The sequence below is a fragment of the Blennius ocellaris genome (genome assembly GCF_963422515.1).
Source record: "Blennius ocellaris genome assembly, chromosome: 24".
Lineage (NCBI taxonomy): Eukaryota > Metazoa > Chordata > Actinopteri > Blenniiformes > Blenniidae > Blennius > Blennius ocellaris.
In genome coordinates, this window is record NC_137673.1 from 9,375,762 (window position 1) to 9,402,697 (window position 26,936).

General features: G+C 43.6%; 3 protein-coding genes and 2 long non-coding RNA genes across 7 annotated transcripts; 4 read left to right on the forward strand and 1 right to left on the reverse strand.

Moving 5' to 3' along the window:
* Nucleotides 1-471: 471 nt before the first annotated feature.
* On the forward strand, nt 472-2,377 carry LOC308147591 (uncharacterized protein). 2 transcript variants are annotated; one of them, XM_080519840.1, is made up of 4 exons: nt 472-538; nt 610-671; nt 765-1,437; nt 2,142-2,377. In XM_080519840.1, the coding sequence occupies exons 3-4, from the start codon at nt 825-827 to the stop codon at nt 2,315-2,317; spliced, it is 789 nt and encodes a 262-aa protein (XP_080375966.1). In that variant the 5' UTR covers nt 472-538; nt 610-671; nt 765-824; the 3' UTR covers nt 2,318-2,377. The 2 variants fall into 2 exon arrangements, with proteins under 2 accessions (XP_080375966.1, XP_080375967.1); XM_080519841.1 differs by lacking the exon at nt 472-538 and having other exon boundaries at nt 556-671.
* Nucleotides 2,378-6,809: 4,432 nt separating this feature from the next.
* LOC308147597 lies at nt 6,810-8,678 on the forward strand. The gene is made up of 3 exons (XR_013937164.1): nt 6,810-6,884; nt 7,346-7,802; nt 8,462-8,678. It is a non-coding gene; the product is annotated as an uncharacterized lncRNA (long non-coding RNA).
* Nucleotides 8,679-12,059: 3,381 nt separating this feature from the next.
* LOC308147596 lies at nt 12,060-14,376 on the forward strand. Its single transcript, XR_013937163.1, has 3 exons — nt 12,060-12,123; nt 13,165-13,548; nt 14,155-14,376. It is a non-coding gene; the product is annotated as an uncharacterized lncRNA (long non-coding RNA).
* Nucleotides 14,377-19,366: 4,990 nt separating this feature from the next.
* On the forward strand, nt 19,367-20,962 carry LOC308147530 (growth/differentiation factor 8-like; the record flags this gene model as incomplete). Its single annotated transcript, XM_080519743.1, has 3 exons — nt 19,367-19,715; nt 19,969-20,339; nt 20,438-20,962. The coding sequence occupies 3 exons, from the start codon at nt 19,367-19,369 to the stop codon at nt 20,816-20,818; spliced, it is 1,101 nt and encodes a 366-aa protein (XP_080375869.1). The 3' UTR covers nt 20,819-20,962.
* A 1,346-nt stretch (nt 20,963-22,308) lies between these two features.
* Nucleotides 22,309-26,124, reverse strand: LOC308147593 (signal transducer and activator of transcription 1-alpha/beta-like). 2 transcript variants are annotated; one of them, XM_080519843.1, is made up of 5 exons: nt 25,764-26,119; nt 25,584-25,659; nt 25,389-25,485; nt 23,354-23,392; nt 22,309-22,961 (listed from the first exon to the last, which is right to left on the reverse strand). In XM_080519843.1, exons 1-5 carry the CDS (start codon nt 25,861-25,863, stop codon nt 22,932-22,934), a joined length of 342 nt encoding a protein of 113 aa, XP_080375969.1. In that variant the 5' UTR covers nt 25,864-26,119; the 3' UTR covers nt 22,309-22,931. The 2 variants fall into 2 exon arrangements, with proteins under 2 accessions (XP_080375969.1, XP_080375970.1); XM_080519844.1 differs by lacking the exon at nt 23,354-23,392 and having other exon boundaries at nt 25,764-26,124.
* Nucleotides 26,125-26,936: the final 812 nt, after the last annotated feature.

The window sequence follows — 26,936 nt, forward strand, 5'->3', positions numbered from 1 at the left end:
AACAGAATAGAATAGAATAGAATAGAATAGAATAGAACAGAACAGAGTAGAGTAGAATAGTATAGTACAGTAGATAATAGTATAAATTTAATTTAATTTAATTTAATTTAATTTAATTTAATTTAATTTAATTTAATTGAATTGAATTGAATTGAATTGAATTGAATTGAATTGAATTGAATTGAATTGAATTGAATTGAATTGAATTGAATTGAATTGAATTGAATTGAATTGAATTGAATTAAATTAAATTAAATTAAATTAAATTAAATTAAAACAAAATAGAATAAAATAAAAATAAAAATAAAATAGAAAATAAATAAATAAATAAATAAATAAATAAATAAATAAATAAATAAATAAATAAATAAATAAAAATGACAATAAAATCCTGTCTGTTAAACACTTATTAGGACATCCCCTTTATTCTGACGCAAGTGACACAGGCTGAACCGGACCGCCCTGTTAATCATACAGCACACCTTCTTTTCTTTGTAATGCAAAAAGTTCAGTGTGGAGACACGACATCTGAAGTCCCGTAAGTATACTAACATTTTCTGAACAGGTTTTGACACTGACATTTGTAATATATTTCCTTTTTTCTAACAGTCTTTTATAGTATCATCTGACACAAAGACCGCCAGCAGCCAAAATGTTCAACCTACCTAAGGGTAAGACGAGCTTTTGAATTCTTTCTTGGGAAAAGTGTCAGGACTGTTGCTGAGGAAGTTTGGTATTAAAATGTTTCTGATGTTTCTTGGCAGGTGCGAGTTCCCCATTTGATCTGACCGATTGTCTGGAGGACGGAGGGTCTGGAGGTGGCCATGGGCATGGCGATGAAAAAGATGATCACGACAGACACGAGAAAGACCGTGGACACGACAAAGACCGTGGATACGACCGCGACGAGGGCCATCATGACAGTCCTGACAGGGATCACCATGACGACGATGATCACGGTCGCCGTCGTTATCGTGACCGGGATGAAGGGAGCCCGAGAGATGACCATCGGGATCGAGACAGGGAAGACTGCAGCCCTCGCCGTGACCGTCGCGGGGGCCGGGACCAGAGCGGCAGCCCTCGCCGTGACCGGGACCAGAGCGGCAGCCCTCGCCGTGACCGCCGCGGGGGCCGGGACCAGAGCGGCAGCCCTCGCCGTGACCGGGACCAGAGCGGCAGCCCTCGCCGTGACCGTCGCGGGGGCCGGGACCAGAGCGGCAGCCCTCGCCGTGACCGGGACCAGAGCGGCAGTCCCAGGAGGGATCGCCGCCGCGGGAGTCGTGACAACAGCCCAGGTCGGGGCAGCGGCGGAAGCAGCGGCAGCGAGTCCGACGGCTGCGGAGGGAGACGCCACAAGCAGAGGGTCAAAGGTCACGGCCAGGGGCGTGGGAGAGGTCACCGGAAAGGACACGGGAGGTGGTAGACAGGTCAACACAGGTGAGAGGCCAAGTTTTTTTTTTCCATTCTTTAAACGCGATCCGCCTCAGGATCAACTTCTAGACCAGTGGTGACAAATACATTTTAGTTCAGGTGCCGTGAATAGTCTACTATCACCTTGAGTAGGAGGACAAATCGTGTCATGATAACCTTTAAATTAAAAATCTACAGCTTGGAGAGAATGTCTATATTTTCCCAAAACCAAAACAATTACTATGTAAAACGACAATGTCAACATAAAGGTTTGATGAAACCTTCTGGTGCAAAATACAGTCAAATGTCCAGAAAACTGTTGCATTATGGATGTTTTTACAAAATCGCCTTGACAGACTAATTCTTAGAGTCTGAGATAATGTCTCAGTGTTTTATCTGCCACTCTTATGAAAATTGTTTAAAGGAATCAAAGGGTTATTTCTCACGGCGTCAGGTCGTCCCACTGGTCTGATGTGTGCATGACTCATTCGGATCAAACACATCTTCGCACACTTTAATGTCCCAAACAGTCGAGCAGCATTTTGAACCGGAGAATAGCGAGATGCCAATCAGACCTGTTTACACCACACACGGACAGTTTGGCAGAACATGTCTCTTTATGCACACGCCTCAAATCTACCTTTGTCTTGTCGAGTTGTTTTCTTGCTCATGTGACTGTATGAAAAAAAAACCCAAAACACTTCAATTGTTCTTCCTATTTTGTCTTTCAGACACATGGATTGACCCACTCAAGAGCCCTCTGGGATCCACTCAGAAAGCTAATCCATGTTACGTGTTGATTTTTATATTCCGCTACGCATGTTCAAATAAAAAAATACAAGACTTTATGCATGAAAATAAACTAGTCCACACACTGCTGTCTGACATCATGGGAGGGGAATCATAAATGGAACTTTAATTACCTGTATAAAATCCCTATTTTAAATAAATCAAACGTTCTGTTACTGATTTGCCTATTGTCGTGAATTCACACACCTTCTAATTAAAAAGTACCAACAAACGACATGTTGTCACTTTTCTGTTGACGTGTTCATAACATTGCCATGCTCGGCACAAACCGGTTTATAGCCAACCGGTAAAATGTGGATTTACCGACCGAGCTTGGAAACTATTTGTGTCAAAGAGGCGGAGGTAGTAATTACACACGACTGTCAGTGTGAGAACAGCAACTGTTACGTAACAAACAGTAATTCAACCACGACCTGAAGTGACCTTCCGTCGAAGTAATAATGAAGGAAATAAAGAAATAAAAAAAACAAAGGGAACACTAAAATAACCCATCCTTGATCTGAATGAATGAAATATTCCTATTAAATACTTTGTTCTTTACATAGTTGATTTTGCTGACAACAAAATCCACAAAAATTATCAATGGAAATCGAATTTATTAACAAATGGAGGTCTGGATTTGGAATCACACTAAAAAATAAAGTGGAAAAAGACACTACAGGCTGATCCAACTGTGACATAATGTCCACTGTCAGCGGTGATTGACTAAAGTCTGGAATACTTTATGATTCAAAAACTGCCTCTGGAGCAGAACCAAAACCGCAATCATCAAATAATAGTGACACACCCCCACTACTCATATTAGTGATCAGATTCCTCGAGAAACTAGTTCAGGAGGAGTTGAATTCATCTACAGTTCTAGTCTCCATATGCAACCAAAAACAAAGTTGAATCATGGAAATCAGTTGTCTTAGCAATGAGCCCAATTCGGATTGCTTTCGTTGTAGATGTTGCAGCAGCTTCACGTTGCTCCATGCTTGATTCTGTTGCCCCTCAGAAGATAAAAACAACGACTCAGAAGAGGTGAGCTGCATGGTATAACAAACAATTGTGAACATAATAAAGGTCATTATGAAAACGAGTGAGGAAATGGCATCTAACTCATTTAGAAGTGTGCTGTAATGCTTGGAAAGATTGTTTGAAAATGATCTTTGCAAAATCTCCAACTGCTCACGATTCCTCCTTAATAAAAGAAAAGAACACAACCCTAGTTTTTGGGTTCGGCTAAAACAGTCTAAAGGTCCATCTCACAATCGTCTTAATGAATAAATCTTGCATTTAGGGCTCATCCGGAGCTCTATTCCTTTTTATCAGCCAGACCAGCAGAAAACTGCCAACAATACAGAGATTTCTCTGGTAAAAGGAAGTCTCTCTGTTCCACGGTCACCTATATACTTGCGCCTGTAGAATAGTTTGTTTTTCCTACATAAACATGTCTCTTTGAGATGATACTGCTGACCCATACACCACGGTACCGGGCCAGGCCAGTTGATTGTAATGTCTAAGTAACGAGTCTGTGGTGCAACATGGTGTTGGTGGATGGAGAGACCCAGATGTGCTCAACTGGATTCAGGTCTGGGGAACGGGCGGGCCGGTCCATAGCATCAATGCCTCCATCTTGCAGGAACTGCCGACACTCCAGCCACATGAGGTCCAGCATTGTCTTGCATTAGGAGGAACCCAGGGCCAACCGCACCAGCATCTGGTCTCACAAGGAGTCTGAGGATCTCATCTCAGTGCCTAATGGCAGTCAGGCTACCTCTGGCGAGCACATGGAGGACTGTGGGCCCCCAGAGGAATGGGGTGCCACACCATTACTGACCCACTGCCAAACCGGTCATGCTGGAGGATGTTGCTGCAGCAGATCGTTCTCCACGGCGTCTCCAGACTCTGTCACATGGTCTGAGTGTGAACCTGCTTTCATCAGTGAAGGTCACAGGGCGCCAGTGGCGAATTTGTCAATCTTGGTGCTCTCTGGCCAAACGTCCTGCACAGTGTTGGGCTGTAAGCACAACCCCCACCTGTGGACGTGGGGCCCTCATACCACCCTCATGGAGTCTGTTTCTGACCGTTTGAGCAGACTCATGCACATTTGTGGCCTGCTGGAGGTCATTTTGCAGCTCTGGCAGCTCCTCCTTGCACAAAGGATGGATGTAGCGGTCCTGCTGCTGGGTTGTTGCCCTGCTGCGGCCTCCTCCACGTCTCCTGAGGTACTGGCCTGTCTCCTGGTGTCTCCTCCATGCTCTGGACACTACGCTGACAGACACAGCAAACCTTCTTGCCACAGCTCACATTGATGTGCCATCCTGGATGAGCTGCACTACCTGAGCCACTTGTGTAGGTTGTAGACTCCGTCTCATGCTACCACTAGAGTGAAGCACCGTCAGCATTCAAGTGACCAAAACATCAGCCAGAAAGCAGAGGAACTGAGAAGTGGTCTGTGGAACCACCTGCAGAACCACTGCTTTATTGGGGGGGTCTTGCTAATTGCCTATAATTTCCACCTGTTGTTTATTCCATTTGCACAACAGCAGGTGAAACTGATTGTCAATCAGTGTTGCTTCCTCAGTGGACAGTTTGATTTCACAGAAGTGTGATTGACTTGGAGTCGCATTGTGTTGTTTAAGTGTTCCCTTTATTTTTTTGAGCAGTGTATATGAACAAATAAAATGAGCCTTGGAGTATATATATATATATATATATATATATATATATATATATATATATATATATATATATATATATATATATATATATATATATATATATATTTATTTTTCCTCTCTGCTGCTGAGGTTTGACGAAACGGGCACCTGCTACAAGTTTTATCTTCTCTGTTAAAAATGTGAGAAAAAGAAAATAACACTACTTAAACACATAAAGAGGACGAACAAAAGAATAGTTATGATTTGCGAGATTCATTTCATTGCACGATGAACTTCACTTCATCTCACAAATATGAAAAGCTAATAATTTTATCAATATAGGACTGAAATAAATCTGAAAAGTGTCTTGTTGTGTTGTGTGAGGAGGTTAGGAAAGGTAAGGTAAGGTAAGGTACAAATAGTTCAAATAGGATGGTGGCTGGGTAATGCTGCCATCGTGTCCTGGGGCATTTTGAGCTGGAGACTAGATAATGAGATGCCAATCAAACTTGTTTACGCCACACAGACAATCTGGTTGAACATGTCTCTTTGTGCACTTCACCTCTTGAAAGCATTTCTTACCGTTGCTCATAAAAGTTGGGCAAAGGTATTGTTTCTGGGCCACTTTATTTACATTTATTTATTGATTGGATTGTTTGTTTGCATGTATTTTACCAACATTTTGCTAAAAAAAGCTACCGCATGACATTTCCAGGCATGATTTGTCACCATCCAAGGATCAATCCATTACATTTTCAGACACAGCAGCTCCTGGAGAGTGAAGATATTTCCTCCACTGTGCTAGCCGCCGTTAGCCCCCAGCTAGCGCGGCGCCCCGGAAGCTCGCAGCCAATATCTCGGTTCGGCAAGTATCCAGAAACACCAGTGTGAGCGCACCGACTCTGGTAGAGGTTTATCTGTGTGCCCCGCGCTCAGTGTTTCGCACAGGGATATGTCGTGACCTGACAGGCGAGTTAGCGTTGACATGAGCTAATGGCTAGCACGCTCGAGGTGCTAACGCAGCAAATGTTGCCGTTTGACCCTAAGAAGAGTCCTCTGCCTCCGGAATGGACTCAGAAAACTAACTAATGATACCAACCATGTGTATTTTTATATATGATTATGTATTTTCACAAAAGGTCAGAGGTCAGCGGAGGGGGAAGCGGGTGCTGGACGTCTTGCTGCCGTCTCCCTGTCAGGGAGTCCAGTAGGCTAGTTGAGCCCAAGCTGGTCCAGTTTATCAGAATGATGGGTGATAAATACTGATGTTCGGCACAAACCGGTTTACAACCAACCAATAGAATGTGGACTTTCCATCCGAAACCGTTTGTGTCAAAGAGGCGGAGGTAGTAATTACATACATTGTCAGTGTAACAACAGTAACTTGTTACGTAACAAACAGTAATTCAGCCACGACCTTAAGTGACCTCCACTAACATTAAATATAAAGCAATATAATTACAGAAGCTGGACATCAAATAACGAACAAATGATGAACTGCGGTGTGGATTTGAGCAGTAAGTTACTAATAAATCTAATTTAAAGGATCTTGAAAACAACATGGCAGCTTCAGTCAGTTCAAATAGTTGATTCCTGTCACCCGAGTTCCCGGTACAGCACACACAGATAACTAAACAGTAAGTTTTCAGGGAGTGTCTTTATAGTGTCATTATAATATTTATTTATGGCAAACATAGCTCATAACCACTTACAACAGCATATCAATGACAATTACCACCATTTGTTGGATTAAAATAGTTTTTTTTTAATTTTTTGGGCATCGATTGCTCACAATTGAAGAACCTGATTTTAAAAAATGCATTCATTCTGTTTTGACAAAGACACATGAAACAAAACACAGGACCTTTTTTTTCCCACTTGAGGACAACGCCCGTCATGTCACTGTTGACGCACGGCGACAACAAAAGGTGCTGAGAAGGTGCGGAAACGCCTTCATAAATCAAGAGCATCTCCTGCACACGGACAGACGCTGCGTTTCTGGACTGCTGTTCACATCAGGTGAGTTCCAACTCTGCTTAGTTGACCCGGGAAACCAGAATATTAGATGTTAGATAAGTATTACTAATATGTTGAGATTTTGAGAAATGTATTTGTCACCTCTTTTTTTGTTTAGAAAGATTTTAAGTAAATGTGGCAACTCACATTTAATTATTATAATTTTTTATTATATATTTATTTTAAGTTCCAATTAAAGATATACCATACCTTATAACTTTAAGTCCAAGAAGATCTAAGTGATTAAAACAAAAATGGTATCTTAGTGCAGATCCACAATAAAGTTTTGTGCTGATATGCATGTTTGTGGTCTCTCTCTCCCTCTCTCTCTCTCTCTCTCTCTCTCTCTCTCTCTCTCTCTCTCTCTCTCTCTCTCTCTCTCTCTCTCTCTCTCTCTCTCTCTCTCTCTCTCTCTCTCTCTCTCTCTCTCTCTCTCTCTCTCTCTCTCTCTCTCTCTCTCTCAGTGTCACATCTGACCCAGACATCATCCAACCCAGAGATGAGTTGCTCTCCCAGCAGGCGCAATGAGAGCCCCGGCGGTGGAGGGAGGAATCGCAGCAAGAGCCCAGGTGGAAAAGGAGGTGGAGGTGGAGGTGGAGGGAGGAATCGCAGCAAGAGCCCAGGTGGAAAAGGAGGTGGAGGTGGAGGCAGGAATCGCAGCAAGAGCCCATGTGGAGGTGGAGGTGGAAGGAGGAACCGTGGCAACTGCCCAGGTGGAGGTGGAGGGAGGAACCGTGGCAACAGCCCAGGTGGAGGTGGAAGGAGGAACCGTGGCAACAGCCCAGGTGGAAGAAGTGGAGAGAGCGACAGCGGCAGCGGCAGCAGCGACAGCGACGGAGCGGGTGGACGCTGTAAAAAGAACAAAAAGTGCAAGGGAAAGAAGGCCTGTGACGCTTAAAAAAAGAAAGAAGGTCTCGTCAGGTGAGATGCTCACTTCATCACTCAACACAAAAACACTCGTTTACCCCCCCCTCTTCTTTTTGGCACATTTTCACATCAGGAGTTTGAAGATTTTGTTATTTTTGTCAACATAGTTGAAGAATCTTCAACCATTTAACAAGAGAATCAAGCACATTATGTCAAATTCACTTTCTAAAGGTTTTCAATCGGTAATAATCGTCTCCATACCTGGAACGACGCTGAAGAGGTGAAGACAGTGTGTCCTCTCTCTCTCTCTCTCTCTCCCCGGCTTGTTCCAGGTTTTAAAAAGTGTGTTGCTCCAAGCAGCCAATCAGAAATCAAACCCTATATAGTGTCATCGGGGGTTCAGCCAATCACAATCAAGGTAGACTCCTCCCCTTTGACTCCTCCCACAATCAGGCAGCTCTGCTCTGGCACATGGCGCCACGAGAGGAAGCACTTCCTCCTCTTCCCATACATGGGTGGGCGGAGCCAGTCCAGCTCACACAGACACAGCAGATTCTGAATGTAGCTCCTAGGATCCAATATTCTCATGGAGGGGAAAATCAAGGAAAAGCTGGATTTGGGTCAATAAAGTTTTTGGAGTTTCACCCCGTCAGTATTATTGAATATGGTCAAAGAGATTAAATGTCACGTGTCTTTGTCCCTTTCTGTTCCAGGCAGCAGAAGTGTCCTCCAGCAGAGAACCGCTCTGCATTCATAAGAACCTACAAGGAAAAAAAAAAAAAGCATCTCAAAAGTATTTTACATTCCGTGCCAAGATGGTGTTCATGCAGCTCGTCATCCTGTTTGAAATCCAGCCAACACAGTGAAATCTCACCACACTGTCAACACCAGGAAGATGATTGTGAATTAAAAATACTCTGATGACAAACACCTGAAGGCATTTCATTCAAGCTCTTATGCTTTTTTTTTTTTCAACCTCCAGCCACTTTGTTGTTTTCATGTTCGCGCTGAAGAGTAAACACGCGCAAAAACATTTATTCACGTTCTTCATACAGTTATATGCAGATTTTGATCACATTTTAAAGACAAGTAACTGAGTAATGAGCATTTTCGCAAAAACAGCATTAAATTCATCATACATAAGCTGATTGTAGAAAATAAAAGCATTCACAAATGGATTGAGGTGAACATTTAGTTGATTTCAGTCTTTTTCAGATGATCATTCTAAATCATTGCATGATTATTGAACTTTAGTGCTCAATCACAACCTTAAGCACCCAAAAATACTACTAGAACATTATTGAGAGTATGTGTTGTATTTATTATTCCTTCATTTGTACATTTCTGTTCTTTTTTTCTGTTTTCTCTATTCTTTTCCTTTAAATGTTTTGTTTTTCGAAACTTTTGGGGGATTTATTTATACAATATTACATTTATATTTATACAATAATGACATAAATAACGATTATATGTGTACAATAAAGACAACATTCACAAATACAGCAGATAAAACCTTAAAAAAAGCTAAACTAGAAAAAGAGAAAGATGTTTTTCCTCCAGTTTCACACATTTCTGCAGAAAACCTCAACAACCGGCTGTTTTAACAGAAGGAAACGGTTTAATAAGCGAGCATTTCGTTGTTTCCAGTGTGATTTTCTGATGATAAAAGTGAGTTTCTGGTCCAGGCAGCCGGAGGTAGGACAGTTGGTCAAACCCCTCAGGAGGAGGTTCTTCATATGACGTAATCCTGCTGGCTGTCGATGAAGGGCAGCTCCTTGTAGCGCTCCTCCACCAGCCAGCAGAGCTGCAGGGCCTGAGCCACCACGTCCTCCGACATCCTCTGGGCCAAGTCCAGGACGGGTCTGCCGGCTGCGGGGGGGTCACACTCGCCTCCGTCCGTTGGATCTGAACATTTCACCTCGTCCATCAGAAACTCCTCCTCCTCCTCCTCCTCCTCCTCCTCCTCCAAAGTCTCTCTGGCCCAGCATCTCGACTCCTGACATCCCATCGCAGTGGAATCACAGACGCGTCATGATGGCTTCAGTTCCTGCCCCCCAAACAGACAGCAAAGAGACTAGAACGGAACTAGAACTACACTAAAACCTTCATTTACCTGCAGAAAAACCTGGTTCACGGCTGCTATGAGCCTCCAAACCTGTAGGGGGCGGCGTAACGAGTTGTACTGAGCAGTGCCACACGTGAGTTTCCAACTACGTAGATTTTCTCAGATGTGCTCGTGTCACCATGTTTGATAGTCTCTGTTGTGGAGCCCAACACAGTTATTGCAGCACTCCCTGGTCCATAGAGTGGTTTTTCTACCTTTTCCAAGTGTTCAGTTTTGTCTCCGAAGTGTTCAAATGTTTGTCCTGAGATAGCTGTGACGTCCGCTCCGGAATCCAACTGAAAAGTCATTTTGTTCCCTCTCGCGTTTATGTCTGCAAGCCACGGGTCTTGTCCAGAATCCACTTCACCCAGAAAAAGTACATCTGCGAGGCCTCTTAAAGAGGCAGGCACAACACCTCCAGCACCATCATGCTCAACACAGGGGCCCCCCCAGGGGTGTGTGCTGAGCCCCCTCCTCTTCACTCTGCTGACCCACGACTGCTCACCATCATCCAGCTCCAACCTCTTCATCAAGTTTGCGGACGACACAACTGTGGTGGGTCTCGTCGACAACGATGAGGACGAGGTGAGGCACCTGGCCATGTGGTGCAAGGACAACAACCTCCGCCTGAATGTGGAGAAGACGAAGGAGATTGTTGTGGACTTCAGGCGACGACACTCCCAGCATGCTCCACTGACCATGGACGGTGCTGCAGTGGAGCAGGTCAGCAGCACCAAGTTCCTGGGCGTGCACATCTCTGAAGACCTGTCCTGGAGCAACAACACAGCATCACTGGCCAAGAAAGCCCCCCAGCGCCTGGACTTCCTCCGCAAACTAAGGAGAGCAAGAGCCCCGACCCCATCATGCACACCTTCTACAGAGGCACCATGGAGAGCATCCTCTCCAGCTGCATCACCGTGTGGTACGGCGCCTGCACCGTATCCTGCCGCAAGACTCTGCAGCGCATCGTGAGGGCAGCCGAGAGGATCATTGGTGTCTCTCTCCCCCCCCTGCAGGACATATACAACACCCGCCTCACCCGCAGAGCCATCAGGATGGCAGGTGACCCCACCCACCCCTCCCACAGCCTCTTCAGCCTGCTGCCGTCGGGGAGGAGACTTCAGAGTCTCCGAGCCAAAACCAGCAGCTCAAAGACAGTTTCTGCCACCAGGCAGTCAGAAGACTCAACTCCCTCCCTGCTCTGCCCCCCCTCCCCCCTCTGCCTCTGCCCCCTGCCACAGCCACCCTGACACCCCCCCTCCCCTCCGGCACCTGACATTATGCCCCCCCCCCACTGAACGAACATTCTACCTCAGTTGTACATGCCACTTTACTCTACTGTTTATATGTTTATAAGGTGTATAGATTTTAGACGTATAGATTTTTAAGTCTTATAATTGTTCTCCTAATATATTATTAAGCTGTGCACTGTGGGTCTGAGAGGACCGGAATTTCATCTGGGCTGTATGCCATACATATCGGCACATTTGACAAATAAAGCTGACTCTGACTCTGACAATTAAGAACTCTAATTTAAAGGATCATGAAAACAACATGGCAGCTTCAGCCAGTTCAAAAGGTTGATTCCCGTCACCCTAGTTCCCGGTACAGCACACACAGATCACTGAGCAGTAAGTTTTCAGCGAGTGTCTTTATAGTGTCATTATAATTTCTAACTTATTTATGGCAAACCCCAAACATGGAAGGTTCTTCTCCAACCGGCACCACCCACGCTGCACCTTTTGGTGGTTGGAGGTACTTTGACAAACTGGGCCGTCCCGTCTCACCGGTTCAAACCATCGATCCTTCACATGATCCACCCATCCATCACCGGGGAACCTCCCCAACTAAAGTCAACAACATGGCCGATGGTACACACTGGTGTCTGGCTTTTGTGGAAAAACGTGTATCAAAAACGAGTCACTATGCTGCTTTAGAAGCCAAAGTTTAAGCTCAAAACCACTTACAACAGCATATCAATAACAACTACCATCATTTCTTGGATTAAAATTGGGGTGTTTTTTTTTGCATCGATTGCTCACAATTGAAGAACCTGATTGAAAAAAATGCATTCATTCTGTTTTGACAAAGACACATGAAACAAAACACAGGACCTTTTTGTTTCCACTTGAGGACAACGCCCCCGTCATGCCACCGTTGACTCACAGCGACAACAAAAGGTGCTGAGAAGGTGTGGAAACGCCTTCATAAATCAAGAGCGTCTCCTGCACACGGACAGACGCTGCGTTTCTGGACTGCTGTTCACATCAGGTGAGTTCCAACTCTGCTTAGTTGACCCGGGAAACCAGAATATTAGATGTTAGATAAGTATTTCTAATATATTGAGATTTTGACAAATGTATTTTTCACCTCTTCTTTTTTGTTTGGAAAGATTTTAAGTAAATGTGGCAACTCAGATTTTATTATTATACATTTTTTATTATATATATTTTTTAAAGGTCCAATTAAAGATATACCATACCTTATAACTTTAAGTCTTTTCCAAGAAGATCTAAGTGATTAAAACAAAAATGGTATCTCAGTGCAGAACTAAATATGTGCGGCTGAAATGGTGCTTTTGGGTTTCGGTGCATTCTGCAGGTCATCATCCGAGAACAGAACTGTGAGTGACTTCACATGCAAACAGGAACTTTTCAAAAGAGGGCTTTGCATGTTTAATGGCTCACGCTGCCGCGGCGTGCTGGGATCCCGTAAGCCGTTACGAAACGCCTTGTGACATAACGGCAAATAAATCTGAATTTGCCCCCCCCCCCCCCAAAAAAAAAAAAAAAGAAAAAGAGTAATACGTGATCGTTTTTTGTTGTTGTTGTCAATTCATGTATTTGAGCGAACGCCTCCCAGCGATTAGTGCATTCTGAATGGACTGCAGTGAAACTGTTTGCGTTCCGGACAGTTGATGGAACATGGAGCAAAGTGAGGTCAAGTGTCACTTCCAGCGACTGAGCACCAATTTAGCTTTGGATGTGTGCAATTTGAGATTTGATTGTACAAATGTCACTTTGAGGCTTCCGTCACTGAGGTGAGATCATCACTGTTCTCAAGCTGCTGCCACAAGCTGCTCATTGAGTGCTGGTGTTAATCAAAACGTGTTTTAATGAAGCAAGATTGCCTCTTTAATCCTAATTACCATGAACACGAGCCTGTATCAACTGTACCTGTGGTGCAGCAGCAGCCTTACATACATGCTTGTTGTTTATTGTTTTTAATATGCTGACAAAGAATTCTTCTCTCTCTCTCTCTCTCTCTCTCTCTCTCTCTCTCTCTCTCTCTCTCTCTCTCTCTCTCGATCAGTGTCACATCTGTGAGACATCACCCGACCCAGAGATGAGTTCCTCTCCCGACTACGAGAGCCCCGGCGGTGAAGGTGGAGGTGAAGGTGGACGTGGAGGTGGACGTGGAGGTGGACGTGGAGGTGGAGGTGGAGGACGAGGTGGAGGTGGAGGTGGAGGACGAGGTGGACGTGGAGGTGGAGGTGGAGGTGAAGGTGAAGGTGAAGGTGGACGTGGAGGTGGAGGCGGAGGTGGAGGGAGAGGTAGAAGTGAAGGCAGAGGTGGAGGGGGGAATCGCAGCCACAGCCCGGGTGGAGGACGTGGCGAGAGCGACGGCTGACGCGTTGAAAAGGACAAGGAAAGGAGGGGATAGGACGCTTCAAAAAAAGAAAGAAGGTCTCGTCAGGTGAGATAATCACTTCATCACTCAACACAAAAACACTCGTTTACCCCCCTCTTCTTTTTGGCACATTTCACATCAGGAGTTTGAAGATTTCATTATTTTCTTCAACATATTTGAAGAATCTTCAACCATTTAACAAGAGAATCAAGCACATTATGTAAAATTCACTTTCTAAAGGTTTAAAATGCCGAAGAAGTGAAGACAGTGTGTCCTCTCTCTCTCTCCCTCCCTCCCCGGCTTGTTCCAGGTTTTAAAAAGTGTGTTGCTCCAAGCAGCCAATCAGAAATCAAACCCTATATAGTGTCATCGGGGGTTTAGCCAATCACAATCAAGGTAGACTCCTCCCCTTTGACTCCTCCCACAATCAGGCAGCTCTGCTCTGGCAGTACTTCCTCCTCTTCCCATACATGGGTGTGCGGAGCCAGTCCAGCTCACACAGACACAGCAGATTCTGAATGTCGCTCCTATGATCCAATATTCTCATGGAGGGGAAAATCAAGGAAAAGTTGGATTTGGGTCAATAAAGTTTTTGGAGTTTCACCCCGTCAGTATTATTGAATATGGTCAAAGAGATTAAATGTCACGTGTCTTTGTCCCTTTCTGTTCCAGGCAGCAGAAGTGTCGTCCAGCAGAGAACCGCTCTGCATTCATAAGAACCTACAAGGAAAAAAAAGGAAAAAAAAAAGCATCTCAAAAGTATTTTACATTCCGTGCCAAGGTGGTGTTCATGCAGCTCGTCATCCTGTTTGAAATCCAGCCAACACAGTGAAATCTCACCACACTGTCAACACCAGGAAGATGATTGTGAATTAAAAATACTCTGATGACAAACACCTGAAGGCATTTTATTTTCAAGCTCTTATGCTTCTGTGGATTTGGTTGTCTGGAACATCGTTGACTGATCCTCCAGTCACTTTGTTGTTTTCATGTTCGCGCTGAAGAGTAAACACGCCGAGCGGCAAGGTCGACCCGTTCAACTGGTGTCCGACACCCGTCGTTTTCTCAGTCGGACGCACAAATTAACTTATAACATAGAATAACGCAGACAAAAGAGGATTGAAATATCAAAAAGATTACATTTATTCACGTTCTTCATACAGTTATATGCAGATTTTGATCACATTTCAAAGAGAAGTAACTGAGTAATGAGCATTTTCTCAAAAACAGCATTAATTCATCATACATAAGCTGATTGTAGAAAATAAAAGCATTCACAAATGGATTGAGGTGAACATTTAGTTGACTTCAGTCTTTTTCAGATGATCATTCTAAATCATTGCATGATTATTGAACTTTAGTGCTCAATCACAACCTTAAGCACCTAAAAATACTACTAGAACATTATTGAGAGTATGTGTTGTATTTATTATTCCTTCATTTGTACTTTTTTGTTCTTTTTTTCTGTTTTCTCTATTCTTTTCCTTTAAATGTTTTGTTTTTTGAAACTTTTGGGGGATTTATTTATATTATATTACATTTATATTTATACAATAATGACATAAATAGGATTTATATGTGAACAATAAAGACAACATTCACAAATACAGCAGATAAAACCTTAAAAAAAGCGAAACTAGAAAAAGAGAAAGATGTTTTTCCTCCAGTTTCACACATTTCTGCAGAAAACCTCAACAACCGGCTGTTTTAACAGAAGGAAACGGTTTAATAAGCGAGCATTTCGTTGTTTCCAGTGTGATTTTCTGATGATAAAAGTGAGTTTATGGTCCAGGCAGCCGGAGGTAGGACAGTTGGTCAAACCCCTCAGGAGGAGGTTCTTCATATGACGTAATCCTGCTGGCTGTCGATGAAGGGCAGCTCCTTGTAGCGCTCCTCCACCAGCCAGCAGAGCTGCAGGGCCTGAGCCACCACGTCCTCCGACATCCTCTGAGCCAAGTCCAGGACGTGTCTGCCGGCTGCGGGGGGGTCACACTCGCCTCCGTCCGTTGGATCTGAACATTTCACCTCGTCCATCAGAAACTCCTCCTCCTCCTCCTCCTCCTCCTCCTCCAAAGTCTCTCTGGCCCAGCATCTCGACTCCTGACATCCCATCGCAGTGGAATCACAGACGCGTCATGATGGCTTCAGTTCCTGCCCCCCAAACAGACAGCAAAGAGACAAGAACGGAACTAGAACTACACTAAAATCTTCATTTACCTGCAGAAAAACCTGGTTCACGGCTGCTATGAGCCTCCAAACCTGTAGGGGGCGGCGTAACGAGAAGCATGAAGCCATGATAGCCAATCAGAGCTTTACGTCACAATTCATGACATGTTGTTCCCCCCCCCCCCAGGATTCTGATTGGCTAGCATGGCTTCACTGCCCCCTACAGGTTTGGAGGCTCACAGCAGCTCTGAACCAGGCGGGTCTGCATTAACGAAGATTTTTTTGGGGGTAAACAGAGGGGAAAATATCAGTTTTTGTAGAAAAAAGCTCGAGCCCCCCCCCCCCCCCCTTGCATTCAAATTGACTGCCGGATTGTTTACCCACTATCGTCTGGCTGTGAGCTTCTGTTTACACAACAACAGTGACATTCAGGTCTGCAACCCTTCTGTCACTTTCAACCTGATTTAATTAAGTTTGGCTGAAGCGGCTTTAAAAGTTAGATAGTTTACATATAAGAAGATAAAGTGTCTTGTGCTGCATTTGTAAAGTTTCAATTTTAAATCGAGGCGGTGAACATTTCATTACATTACAGTTGCTTCTGGACCCCAATTTATACATTTCAACCTTCTTCTTCAGCATTTCTCAGACAATTTTGAAATCATAGCCGTTTTAAACATTTCTGCCCGCCACCCTGCGATTTGAAATTCGGGAATTGGAATAAGACAAAAGGTCACAGCACAGATGTTTGTAGAATCCAATCTGAATCGTTTCCTTTACCTGCTGCGGCTCCTCGCTGGGGGACTTTGAGGTTTCTGACCTGCAGGACGGCAGATAAAATCAACAGCTCTACCGCTTTCCTCCCGCCGTTCGGTGGGAGGAGCGACCAGAGAGCTTTCACCCAAAACACGCCGCTTTAACCCATAAAGGCCCGGCGCGTCGGCGTCACATCAACACAACATCTGGTGCTTGCTTTAAACAAAATAAACTAAATAAAGCTTATCCCGTTATTCATAAATCTGATCCCGTTGTGTCGGTAGATTCGAAAAACAAATTCATCAAAATGTCCACAATTTGGAAAATTGAACCCGAACAATCTGCTCAAATTGTGACTCGACCGCACGACGTTTCACACTCGAGCGTCTGTGACGGCTTTCCTCTGCCGTGAGGCGCAGCGTCGAGACAAACCTGGCGTTTGTCGGGGAGGAAAGGTATATAAAAGGTACATAAATATTTACTAAAATCAAAAGGAAATGATTCTAAAAATTAAGAAATAAATGAATATTCACTGAAATGAAAGAGAAAATGTTAAAAATAGAGAAATAAACAAACAAATTAACCTTTTATATAGAGGAAGAAAAGGGAAAACAGTTATAAAAATGAATAAAAAATAAAAATACCAAAACATTAAATAGAGAGAGAAAGAAAAAGAAAAAGATTTTAAAAAATCATAATAAAAATAAACAAACAAACATTGAATAGAGAGAGAGAAAAGGGAAACAGCTTAAAAATGAATTAAAAAAAATAAAAATATAAATGAGGAAAAATAAATAAATAAAAAGACAAACAAAAACATTAAATAGAGAAAGAAAAACAGTTTAAAAAATGAACAAAAATATAAATAAACAAACATTAAATAGAGAGAGAAAAACAGTTTAAAAAATGAACAAAAATATAAATAAACAAACATTAAATAGAGAGAGAAAGAAAAATATTTTAAAAAATGAATAGAAAATAAAATAAATAAATAAACATTAAATGGAGAGAGAGATAGAAAAAGGAATACAGTTTTACAAAATGAATTAAAAAAAAAGCAAACATTAAATAGAGAGAGAGGAAGAAAAAGAAAAACAGTTTGAAAAATGAATAGAAAATTTAAATAAACAAACAAATAAACATTACATAGAGAGAGAGAAAGAAATAGGAAAACGGTTTCAAAAAGTGAATAAAAAAACCCAAACAAAAACATTAAATAGAAAGAAAAACGAAAGAAAATTTAAATGAACAAAAAAATAAACTTTAAATAGAGATAGAAAGAAAAAGGAAAACAGTTTAAAAATGAATAAGAAAATAAAAATAAAAATGAGGAAAAAAGAATTCACTCCTGATACTCTCAATAATGTAAGTTAGTAGTATTTTGGGGTACTTGTACTTCCATATTTTGTTTTTCCACTATGCCATTTTAGTAAAGTTGAAGTATCTTCATGTTATCTTTAGTGCTGTCAATCGATTAAAAAAATTAATCGCACAATTTTCTGAAATTAATTGCGATTAATCGCATTTAGACTGAAGCGTGCAATGATTATTTATTTATGAACACTATAATAATGAATAATGCAGACTCAACACACAGAAACCACATTTTAATTCAAAGACCATCTTTTAAAATGACAAGACGCCTGGAGAAAGACTCACCAATCAAATCGTCAATTTACTTTTTTCCTTCAGTTATTGTTTTTTTTCTTTCAACAGATAATCATTTCTGCATATTTATATCTGTTAAGATGTCGTAATTTGTATTTATTTTATTGTTTGTATGAAAAAAGTACATGTGAGCTCATTGTAACTGTGAACGTGAACAAAGATCAACAAGTAACTTGTACTTTAAAGTACTTTTTGATACAAAGTTTCAGTCGTTTTCTCCCTCTATCACATTTACTGGTCGTTTTGAGTGACGCGCATCTGCAGGTGACCCTACCTGCCATGCTGCGTTCACGGTCCTTCCACGGGGTGGGAGATGAGACGACTCTGCACGTGGACACCCAGACTGCAGCGCCGCCTGGCGGTGAAACACAAGAAGGTCACGCACGCGAGTTTGACTGATTCCACCTGCAAGTCATTAGTAACACATGATTAAATATAAGTGACGATGTCGAGGGAGGATCAGGAGAAGATCAACAGATTGTTGACATAAATATGAAATAATAGCAAAATCAGAAAATACACTAAAGTTATAAGAGTCAGGAAGCAGTTACATTAAATCGTTATTTCCTATACTTTTACACAAAAGTTAAGCACAACAGCTCTGTTCCATTAAAATTATGCAATTTTTGCGAGAAGGATTGTTATTAGTTTCACTGTCATGTCATTTGCAAATTAGGTTAATCAAATTAAAAAGTCGTTCATCCTATATTTTAGGAGTTTTTACAGTTCAACTGTTTATTTCTAGCATCGAGGGCTTCCTCACTTTGGCACATGGACACTTAAAAGCATCAAAATATATTTTATGTGACTCAAGACATGTTCTAGAGTGAAAAAGAACTGAGCAAATGTGCAATAATTGATTTTAAATAGACTTTCTTGTTCGATAATAATACAATTAGATTTGCATCCGTTTATTGTTTTTGTCCTCGTGACAATTTAGTGTCTCCCAACTTTAATGGAATAATAGTGCGAACGATTTACCAGAAGAAGCAAAACAGTCCAGTGTTTGTTACAAGTGTGAAGCTTTGTTGTCGTTTTCACACGTTAAATCCGCCACAAGCAACACCTACCTCCAAGTCCACTGCAGCTAATTATCCATGTGTACTGCGATTTTCATTTTACATCTGTGATCTGCTACCTCTTTAAATCTCACCTCGAGTAGAGTTAAAAAAAGAAAAGAGAAGAAGAAAAAAAAAAAAGAACTGTATTGTAGCCAATCATAAAGTCCTGAGACGCAGGGACAGTCTCGTGTGAGACAGCGCCACTGCAGTGGCTTCTTCTTCTCCTCCTCTCCAGGATGCTCCTCTTGCTCTGCCTGGTCCTCGCCGCCGCCGCCGCCTCCTCTTCCTCCTCCTCCTCCTCCTCCGCGGAGATCAACCAGACCTCCAAGCTGCTGGCGGACGGCGGGGAGCAGTGCTCGGCCTGCGACTTCCGGGAGCACAGCAAGCAGATGAGGCTCCACAGCATCAAGTCGCAGATCCTCAGCATCCTGCGGCTGGAGCAAGCGCCCAACATCAGCCGGGACATGATCCGCCAGCTGCTGCCGAAGGCGCCGCCTCTGACGCAGCTGCTGGACCAGTACGACCCGCGCGTGGAGGACGAGGACCGCGCGACGACGGAGACCATCATCACCATGGCCACCAAGCGTAAGTGGGGAAAACACCTTCCGTGTTTTGTTTTTTTGGGTTTGTTTGTTTAACGTTGCTTTGGGCTCTTGGTGCGTAAAAGCGCAAATCCCGCGCGTAAATCCCGCGCGTAAAGGCTGCGTCCGCGCAGGAGCGCACCGAATGAGTGCGTAACGGTTGTAAACTACTCGACAACGTCTTTGATTATTGAAATTCGCCCTTAATGAGAAGATTGAATGTTTTTCTTCTTCTCTCATGACATGTCTCCCATAAGCCAATCCGATCGCAGAGGACGAGTTGTCCTCGTGCTGCCTCTTCAGCCTCAGCCCAAAGATCCAGCCCAAGAACATCCTGAGCGCGCAGCTGTGGGTCCACCTGCGGCCCGCCGACATGGTCAGCACCGTGTTCCTGCAGATCACCCGCCTCAAGCCCGGCAGGGAGGGCAACAACACCCGCGTGCGCGTGCGCTCCCTCAAGATCGACGCGGACGCCGGGGCCGGCTCGTGGCAGAGCGTCGACATCAAGACCATGCTGCAGACGTGGCTGCGTCAGCCGGAGACCAACTACGGGATCGAGATCAACGCGTACGACCCCAAGGGAGAAGACCTGGCCGTCACCTCGGCTGAGCCCGGGGAGGAGGGGCTGGTGAGCGGCGCGTAAAAAGTTGGATCACTCCCCTCCAAAATAAGATAAAACAAACGGCTTAAAATCGTAAAAATCACCTCGTTATCCTCCTCCTCCAGCAACCTTTCATCGAGGTGAAGATCCTGGACATCCCCAAGAGGTCGCGCCGCGACTCGGGCCTCAACTGCGACGAGGAGTCGGCGGAGACGCGCTGCTGCCGGTACCCGCTCACCGTGGACTTCGAGGAGTTCGGCTGGGACTGGATCATCGCGCCCAAGCGCTACCGGGCCAACTACTGCTCCGGGGAGTGCGAGTTCATGCACCTGCAGCAGTATCCGCACGCGCACCTGGTGAACAAGGCCAACCCGCGCGGCACCGCGGGGCCCTGCTGCACGCCCACCAAGATGTCCCCGATCAACATGCTGTACTTCAACCGGAAGGAGCAGATCATCTACGGGAAGATCCCGTCCATGGTGGTGGACCACTGCGGCTGCTCCTGAGGCCCGGAGCCTCCAGCCGCAACATCAAACACACACACACACACATAAAAAAAAAAAAAAATAATTAAATTAAAAGAAAAAAAAGTTTGGATGAGGTTGAAACGAATAGATAATCCAAATGGGACTTTTTAAAAGTTAATTACCTTTTAATACCAGAACCGTCACAGTTGCAACAATGTTGGCTCACATTTTTTTTGTTTTTTTTGTTTGTTTTTGGTTAAAATGTTGTAGAATGGCTACTGAAGCAACAGCTTCACTTTTTCCAAAAAAAAAGAAAAAAGCTTCGTAAATGGATGAAAAGTCACCCGAGGAGTTTGTCCTGCCAACAGTCCAGATCGTGTCGATAGAGTCCTCCTGTTTTACTGAAAACGTTGCCCTGAATTGAGCCTTGACCAGATCAAATCCCCGCAGGACGTCTTCCATGTGCGTCTTTGCGAAAAAACATGAACTGGGTGACTTTCCTCCAGCGCCTAGTGGAGACTGGAGGAACTGCAGGCTGAGAGAACTTGACTTAATGGATTGGAGCAAGAAAAAGTTTCCTGATGTGTGTGTGATGGGGGGGGGGGGGGGGGGGGGGGGGGGGGTAACGAGAGGAACACAAACAAAAACCGTCACAACTTTCACCCACAAAGAGTTGTTTTGGGCGATGAGAGAAAGGGAAGTGTGTAAATTGAGCGTGTGAGAGCAGAGAGCAGGAGGGACGCTGCAGCTCAGTTTGAGTGCAGATGTCCTGACTGTTGTTGTGCTTCACGGGGGGGGTTTCTGACCCAAAACTCTTTGTTCTGCTGTTGGAACAGGACGTCCACGCCGACACGGGACACAATCTGAACTGGAGTTAACCTCCTGCTTTTGTTTTGGACCTGCCGTCAACGCTTTGAATCGTCCGTTCCCAATTCAGCAAGGTATTCTATGATTAAATTGTACATTTAAATGAAAAAAAAAAAAAAACCCACATTAAAGTGCTTTTTCTATTAGACCCACACCATAAATTGCTGTTTGATTTCATTCTGCAACAACAACAAAAATCCTGTGAACCTCTTAACATTTCACTTTGTTATATTATTTAATTTACACTGGGAAATATCTTTTATATAACATATGACTGTAAAATTGAATTAAAATGACACTTACTAGTAACAGGTTTCAGAAATGTAGTCAATTTGCAAACATTTTCACCATTTTCTTGTAGAAAAAACACATTTATTATACAAATGATCAAACTGAATCACTTGTCGAGATGGGTAATCGTGTATTTATGGGCATTTTTGTGAAAAGAGTTGAAATTTTGCAGTCACGCCGACGCAAAAATGAGTCGTTTGGATGGTCTGTTTTGATTTGACTGGCATTTCCTCCAATGAATCGAGACGTTGTACCTTTAGAGAAATCACAGGAGGAGATCTGCAGTGTAAATTTGTCTACGTTTGGAGTTTTTTTGACCATTTTTACGTGCTTTTTTTCAGACATATACAAAAAGTTTGCACTCGAGTTCCTTTAAACATTCAGACTTTTAATGTCACACCGAAACACAAACAGCGTGCAATGGACAGCAGCCGTAAAGCAGGACATAGTCACATATTTCTCCCGTTACTAAGAACTCATAGCTTTGGCGGGATGACTTCCTGCTGCTGGACTTTTGTGCGACACGTTTATTGAATTCTCATTAATCCACTGCATTTGTTCCTCTGTCAATTTAAAGGGGGTGATTCACAAGCTCTGGAATAAAGTTAAATTTTTTTTTTTTATAAATAAAAAAAAAGAAAAGAACGTTTATTTCTGTGCCCCCCCCCCCCCCCCCCCCCCACGTAAATAAATTCACAACGTTCTTACAGTATTTCATGACTCAGCAGATTTTTGGATCTTTGCAGAAGGCAAGTCTTGCAGAAAGGAAGTGGTTTTAGACTTGGTGCCGTTTCACAGCGTGCAATGAAATATAAAGATCATATTCGGGTTATCAGAGTATCGCGACATGGACAAGAAGAAGAAGCCGAAGGAAAACGCTTGCTACTTCCTCCGGAGGCTCCCCGCGAGCTGACGGCGCCGACTTGGACGTGTTACAGTAAATGTTGTCCTCAAAACGAGCTCCGGGTCGTCAAAGGTCCGTTCAACCGCGTCTTCAGTTTTCATCCGTGAACTCTGAATTCATCTGAAAGGGAGAGAAAACCTGCGTTTTAGTTCGTCGTGCGGACGAGGAGGAGGAGGAGGAGGAGGAGGAGGAGGAGGAGGAGGAGGAGGAGGAGGCGGCGAAAGGAAGGCAAGGCGGGGGATTTATCGCGGCGGCTTCCTGGTTTCAAACACGACAAACGAAGGCTTCAAGTAAATACAAGCTGAACCAGGTCAAGCTTCGATAGTTAAAAAAAAAAAAAAAAGGGTTCACGAGTTCAAAATAGTCTGAAAGCAGTCTGGTGCAAAAACGAAAAGGAAGGCGTCTTGATTCCAAGTGTGTTAAACAGGAAACGATCAACTTGAAAAGACACAGGGTGAGTCGTGGGGGGGGGGGGGGGCAAGAGGAAAGACGCAGACGAGCGCTGCAGGTACCTGAACGTCAAACTGTGGAAAATCCATCAGATTGTTGGTCTGAAGGGAAAGATAAAGCAACATTTAGAAGCTGGACAACCTTGTGGCTTAAAGCAGTGTTTTTCAACCTTTTTGAGCCAAGGAACACTTTTGTCTTTGGAAAACTCTGGAGGCACACCACCACCACCACCACCACCACCACCCGGAAATGTTAAAATGTGAAACTCTGTAGCCTCTATTAACAATATAAAGTTATTCTCATCAAAGTTTTATCAACAGGAATCAAATAAATACAGAAAAAAAAGTATTTCCCAATTTCTTTTTTTTTAACTATTATTATTACTCCCTCAGTGTGAAACCTGGACCTGATGGATGAAGAGCTGAGATCCTGGTTCACATTCTCCCTTTTCAAAAACTTCTCCGTCACTGTCACTGACACAGTACTTTGATACAAGATGGTAGCAGGAGGTGGAGATTAACCACACTGACGTCTGTCACTTTACATTTCACCGGCAAAGTTCTGTGCTGCCATCTAGTGGCGAAGAGTATTGTAGCGATCACGGAGTTGGTCGCTGCAGGGCATGATGGGAGTTCAGGTTATGTGTTGCCGGAGGTTATTGAGGGTTATTGTTGGGGTTGTTGTGTGTGTTGATTTGTGCTTGTGTTTTTGTTCCTTGGTTCAGATTTGCTTTGTTGGATGTTGTTGATCAACCATGAGTGAGAAATGTGTTGTGTGGAGTGTCACCCTGTTATGAAGTTCCGGTTGCGTGTGTTCATGTCAAAATAAAAGCCTCTGGTGATCAACTTGCAGAAAAGAATGTCGAGAGCAATTCTTCCGTGGCGCTCGCCACAGTATTAATACATGATTACTCTGCACACTGCTCTCACAGCTGACAGCGGCTGTGAGAGCAAATGTTTTTCTAGAAAAAAATGTGAAATAGGATAATTTCCCACGGCACACCTGACTAGCTCTCGCGGAAACACCAGTGTGCTGTGGCGCAGTGGTTGAAAAACACTGGCTTAAACAAAACAAAACAAAAACCCAGTGTGACAATTTGTTCCCTGCTTGCTTGTGTGTGTGTGGTTTCATCAGGAAATCGACCAACAGCACCCACTAGTGGCGAGGGATGGGTACTGAATATTTTTATATTTTTCTTTTTTACTTTTATATTCTATTCTATTGCATTTTATAACATCCCTAGGTACCAGATTGCTGCAACAAAACAATTTCCCTTCGGGGATGAATAAAGTAATAAAAAAACAAACAAAAAAAACCCAAACAAACTAGGAACTGTTATAGATGCCGACCGACCAAGTACCGATTCACATAGAATCAAACCAGAGAGGAAGAGTCGGCGATTTTCTGAGTCGGACTTGAACGCAGCATTGCAGCACTCGCCATGACAACCATAAATATAAAACACACGATGCCACACGGCCTATCAGCGCCTGTTGACGCGACGTGTCTACACAGCCGCCATCTTGAGGAGGTCACCCGCTGGTGCTAGACGTAAAGATGCTAGTCCACGTAGCAACACATGTAATAGCTCATTTTTAACGCTGCGATAAAGCTCTATCATGTGGAAACCTCATGGAAAAATTATTGGGGGGGGGGGGGAAGAGTCTTCCACTGGATAGAGATGTACCTCCTGTGTTGCTACGTGGACTAGCAAGTGGATTTTTTTTTTTAGCCTGGGAGCTTTATGTTTAGCGCTAGCGCGGGTGACCTCTCCAAGATGGCGGCGTTGTCCGCATGTCACAGGCGGCGCCGTGAGGCATGCAGTGTTTTTATAACAGTAGCGAGTTCAGTCGACTGAGCATACGGGGGGCGCTAGAGAGGCTCCGTTTATCAAAACAGGATGCAGAATACGCGCGCTGAAATATTCGTACAAAAAAACAAAATCACATTTTTAAAAGCCCTTTTTATCCAAGAGTTAAACGCTGTGTTAAAAAACGACTTTGTGGTGCGTAAATAAAACTGTAGAATGTCCTAAAAATGTGAATAAAAGGATCATTGAAAAAACAAACAAACAGGAAGTGCAGTTCCGACACTCACCACCGCGTCGATGTCTCTCGGATTTACGAACTGCTCCAGAGCCCGGTAGTCGTCCGGAGACATGGGCATCAAGTTGTCCTGCATCCTGGACGGCGGCCTGCCAAATGAAACGAGCGTCACCACTGCCCCCCCCTGCTGCCCCCCCCCGGCCAAACCGCCTCAACCTCCGGTGAAACAAAACCATGGTTTACTCACACTTCGGACACGGAGATGAGCTCCGTCCTCATGTAGCCGCTCTTCACCACGTTCTCCACGTCCATGGGCTCCGAGGCTGCGGGGACACACACACACACACACACACGCGTGACATCAGCGGGAGTCGTCCGTTTTTTTTTTTTTTAAACGTCAAATCGGAGAAACGGCCGCGCGTCTCACCCTCCGACGGCTTGGCGTAGTATTTCTGGAAGGCCTTGTCTTTGGTGATGTCGGGGTAGAGGAAGCACAGCGGGTTCACCGGGACGTTCTCCGCCGCCATCACCTTGTAGGTGCGGATGATGTCGGGCAGCGAGACGGCGGTCAGCTCCTTCTTGGTGTACGGCTCCACGGAGTGGAACACCGGCTTCCCTGGACCGCCGCACACATGGTCGCGCGTTTATTGACCTTCTCGTCAGCCCCCCGAAACAAACAAACCTGAAACTCGTTGGCCAAGTAAACCCAAAACAAAGCCTAGAACTTCCCACAGACGAGCCCGAAATCAGTATAAAACCAACGTCAAACTCGTCTTAAAAATCTCCCTATAGTCAGTATAAAAGAAAGTCAAAACTAGTTTAAAACTGGTCTAAAATCAATAATAAACAATCCCTTAAAATGTGTTAAAATGAGCATGAAGTTAAGCCCAAATTAAGTCTATTTTGTTTCCTCCTGTCTTATAATTCTAAATCGAAGAAATCAGGGTGTAGTGATCTCATTTGACCACAAGATGTCCTCAGTGGGCCATTAATGACTTCTGAGTTCTGTTCATCGCTCTGGAAGGAGAAGTTTTGTTACGTTTGAATGGAAAACACCCGTTTGATTTCACTTCACATGTTTAGAAATATGTTGTAATCCTTTTGTTCAGTTAATGATACGATTCACCCGAGATGGATGCATTTTTCTGTCGTTTCAGACGGTGACGCTTAGTTCATAAATCAATTCTACTGAGAGGTGTGTAGAAGTGCATTTACATGAGGGAGTAACTAGTAACTAAAAAGCAACATACTTTCTATTATCATATCATTTGAGCAACATTTTTTAGGAAAAGAAAAGCTGCACGCTGTTACTCTGGGCTCAAAGCTATTTATTAAAATAATCTCGCCTCACTGCAGATATAATAATAATAACAATACATTTTCTATGTGTTGAACTTTCCTTTCATAAATTTCAAGGTGCTAAAAACAATGCACGTTAAAAACGCCAATATAAGTAAATTAACAATTTAAGCTTAAAAACTAAAATATTGATATAAAATTATTAAAAAACGGCAATAAAAACGACTGCGAAAGAGGAATATTTCCAGTCCCTTTTTAAGACATGACATTCCCTGTATTCCTCCTTGCTGAACTCTGTTTC